Below are 3,968 nucleotides of genomic sequence, written 5' to 3'. Positions count from 1 at the left end.
GGACCAGAGAACTTTTCTTTTAATAAGCACCGCAGGAATCATTTCTTCATTCAACAAGTTTGGGGATATTGCTTTGAAGGACCAGAGATAAAACCATTATGCATCATGGCCTCTGAGTTACTGTATTTGGAATTCTGTGTTTTTGGTCATGAGTCACTCTATCTTTTCAAAGTCCTTTTTTTTTTTTTTTTTTTGGTTTCCAGAGTTTGGCTTTATTTGCAGTACAGAAATCATTTGGAGACATCACTGAAGCAGAGGTTCTGTCAAATCAATACTGCGCTGCAGCTTGGTCCGTTGAAGAAGCCACACCTGGGATACAGAAGAAGCTCCTACATTTACCTGCTTTATGATGGGTTTCTTTCCCCTCTGCGCTCATCAGTTTTAATAGGTTAAAACACCGCACACAGGCTTCCTCCAAAAGACTCTCCAAGTCTGGAGTTTGGTTAGAACTGGAGGCCCACGTAAAACCAAGCTTGTGGGCTGGGCTGGGTGGGCACTGTCCTGACACATGACGTGAATGGAAAGGGGTGGAGAGGCGTGAGGGACGCTGTCCCCGGTTACAGACATTCAGTTCTGAACCTCCTTACCATCAAGAGGACAAGATGGCACGCAAGCTGCACTGACCCAGCTCTTGAGCAGCGGAAGCTCATAACTGCAAAGGCTACACTGATTAAAAGATACAAATACTGTATCAAGTTCTCTGTATCAGTATCACAAGGTTTTAAAACTGATCCTTCACTAGAAAACACAAGCCAGTATTGGTTAAATTGAACAGAACATGGGAACCTGCCAATTCGGAAGAGCCACTCCATGAAAACAAGTTAATACATGATATTAGAAAGGGGAGGAATATTTACTGGTACAGTGTTCTGCAATCTCTCAGTTTTGATTACAAAAGCAGGCCTTACAATACTGATTTCATACAATATGCATCATTTGCCAAATTTTAAGTTTGTCCTAATTAGATGATAACATGTACTGCTGTTAGTCTTCCCCATAGATGTCATTTTTCTTGCGCTTCATTTCCTCAAAGTCAAACTCAGATCCCGTCATCCTCTTATAGATGTCCTTAATGTCATCACAGGTCGTCTCAAAGTGAGTTGTTGCATCATAGGTACGGGATATAAAGATCTGGCTTTCTGTTCCCAAGTCTTTTGGTACAAGGAGGTCACTGATGCTAACGAATTTCTGCTCAATTGGTTCCAAGAGCTCCAGGGCTGGTCTGATTTCCTTCTCGGGCTCCTTGGTCTCCACCGTTGTGCTGGCGATGGCAATGTACTTGCCCTGTGCGGCCACGTTGTGTGCTGAGGAGATCATGCAGACGTAGATATCTGACTTCCGGTTGACTTGGTTCTGTGGAATAATGATCTGGCAGGAGTTGGCATCGTTGGTGTTTTTGATGGGGTGGCTGAGGATACAGATGACTCTGATCACCTGGCCCACTTTTTCTACTCGATCTTTCACATAGCTGGGATCACAGATGAGCTGCTTACAGCGGGCAATCTCTCCTTCAGATTTTACACCAATCACCTTTCCATTCTGCATAATTATTTCTTCAATTGGTTTATTCAGCATGTAGGTACCTCCATAAATAGCACTTAGCCGTGCAAATCCCTGTGGCAGTTCTCCAAGGCCGTAGAGTGGATAAAGGTATGGGCTTTTGCCATATCTTGCCAAAGATTCGCTGTAAAGTTTAATCCTATTAATGGTTTCACAACATGGCTGATCTAAATAGTCATCAGTTCTGTAAAGTGCCAGGGCATGACCAGTAAAATCTATAACATCTTGGCCCAAGTCGAATTTCTTATACACCTCTCGCATGGATGTCTTCTTAGGATCAATGCCCTCAAAAGTTCGAGGATCGTTCTCATCAAAGTTGGCAACATATACCAGGAATTTTCGGAATCGACGTTTTTCAAACAGCCCCATGAGGCTAGATGCCAGGGCTTCTGCTTCAGTGGAGGGAACCTTGTAGATCTTTCCTCCCTTATAAACAAAGCTCCCTTCAGTCACTTTGAAATCCAGATAGCGAGTGACCTCCGTAAAAAGCAGCATCTTAACCAGCTGACCATTTGCCATAAGGAACTTGGGGATTAAGTCAACATTCCAGTCTCTTCCTCTGCCCATGGATGCTGGTGGAGCTCCGGGTATCTTAAATCTTTTGTATAAATCTTCCAGCGGTGTTATAGATGCACTCTCTCCTCCATAATACGGGTTTCTATCCATGTGAAGAACTTTCTTCCCATTCACTGACATTATACCTGACAGGATACATTCCGTCAGGCCAGTGCCCAGCACGATCACGTCGTACTCCTCATTCATGGCGGGGCCGGGCGCGGACGGAGACCCAGAGAAGGCTCAGAGCTCTAGGGATCTGGGGCTGCGGCTGCCCCGAGGAGGAGGCGGAGGACAGGGGGGCGAGCGCTCAGGCCGGAAGGAGCCCGAGGGAAAAGGGAAGCGGGGGCAGAGGATACACGGAGCTGGCGAGCGGAGAGCCGGCCGCCACCTCAGACGGGAAGAGAAGAACGGAGCGGGGAGGGTAGGGAACGCTGCGAGGGAGAGAGAGGCGGGCTGCGACCGCCTCAAAGTCCTTTTAAAAAAGAAAAGTCAAAGACCTTTGAACTTGCTGCATTAGTTCAGTTCAGTGGCTCAGTCGTTTCCAACTCTTTGTGATCCCATGCACTGCAGCACGCCAGGCTTCCATGGGCATCACCAACTCCCAGAGCTTGCTCAAACTCATGTCCATTGAGTCGGGGATGCTATCCAACCATCTCGTCCTCTGTTGTCCCCTTCTCCTCCTGCCTTCAGTCTTGCCCAGCATCAGGATCTTTTCCAGTGAGTCTGCTCTGTGCATCAGGTAGCCAAAGTACTGGAGTTTCAGCTTTAGCATCAGTCCTTCCAATGAATATTCAGGGCTGATTTCCTTTAGGATTGACAGGTTTGATCTCCTTGCAGTCCAAGGGACTCTCAAGAGTCTTCTCCAACACCACAGTTCAAAAGCATCAATTCTTCAGTGCTCAGCTTTCCTTTTTAAAATTTTTTTATTTTAATTGGAGTCTAATTACTTTACAATATTGTGGTGGTTTTTGCCATACACTGACATGAATCAGCCATGGGTGTACATGTGTCCCCCATCTTGAACCTCCAGCCCCACCCCCCTCCCCATCCCATCCTTCTGGGTTGTCCTAGTGCACACCGGCTTTGAGTGCCCTGTTTCATGCATTGAACTTGGACTGGTGATCTAATTCACATATGGTAATATACATGTTTCAATGTTATTCTCTCAAATCACCCCACCCTCGCCTTTTCCCACAGAGTCCAAAAGTCTGTTCTTTATATCTGTGTCTCTTTTGCTGTCTCACATATAGGGTCATCATTACCATCTTTCTAAATTCCATATATATGCATTAATACATTGTACTGATATTTTTTCTTTATTTATTTTTTTAACTTATTTATTTTAATTGGAGGCTAATTACAATATTGCAGTGTTTTTCACCATACATTGACATGAATAGCCATGGGTGTACATGTGTTCCCCATCCTGAACTTCCCTCCCACCTGCTTCCCCATCCCATCCATCATGGTCATCCCAGTGCACCAGCCCTGAGCACCCTGTCTCATGCATTGAACCTGGGCTGGCAATCTGTTTCACATATGATAATATACATGTTTTAATGCTATTCTCTCAAATCATCCCACCTTTGCCTTTTCCCACAGAGTCCAAAAGTCTGTTCTTTAGATCTGTGTCTCTTACGCTATCTCGCATGTTGGATTGTCATTACCATCTTTCTAAATTCCATATATATGCAGTAATACACTGTATTGATGCTTTTCTTTCTGACTTACATATCTCTGTTTTATCTACCTCATTAGAACTGATTCAAATGCATTCTTTTTAATATCTGAGTAATATTCCATTGTGTGTACATGCCACAGCTTTCTTATTCATTTGTCTGCCAATGGAC

At 44.7% G+C, this 3,968-nt stretch overlaps 1 protein-coding gene across 1 annotated transcript; it reads right to left on the bottom strand.

The window, feature by feature from the left end:
- Positions 1-350: 350 nt before the first annotated feature.
- Positions 351-2,576, bottom strand: LOC122445288 (rab GDP dissociation inhibitor beta). Its single transcript, XM_043474323.1, has one exon. It carries the CDS (start codon positions 2,320-2,322, stop codon positions 985-987), a length of 1,338 nt encoding a protein of 445 aa, XP_043330258.1. The 5' UTR covers positions 2,323-2,576; the 3' UTR covers positions 351-984.
- Between the last annotated feature and the right edge of the window lie 1,392 nt (positions 2,577-3,968).

Source organism: Cervus canadensis, chromosome 7, assembly GCF_019320065.1.
Source record: "Cervus canadensis isolate Bull #8, Minnesota chromosome 7, ASM1932006v1, whole genome shotgun sequence".
Lineage (NCBI taxonomy): Eukaryota > Metazoa > Chordata > Mammalia > Artiodactyla > Cervidae > Cervus > Cervus canadensis.
Note: the sequence above shows the minus strand (reverse complement) of the source record. Positions and strands in the feature narration are given on the sequence as shown.

Coding starts and splice junctions, on each gene's coding strand:
- LOC122445288 (XM_043474323.1), bottom strand. CDS start 2,322: ATGAATGAGGAGTACGACGTGATCGTGCTGGGCACTGGCCTGACGGAA.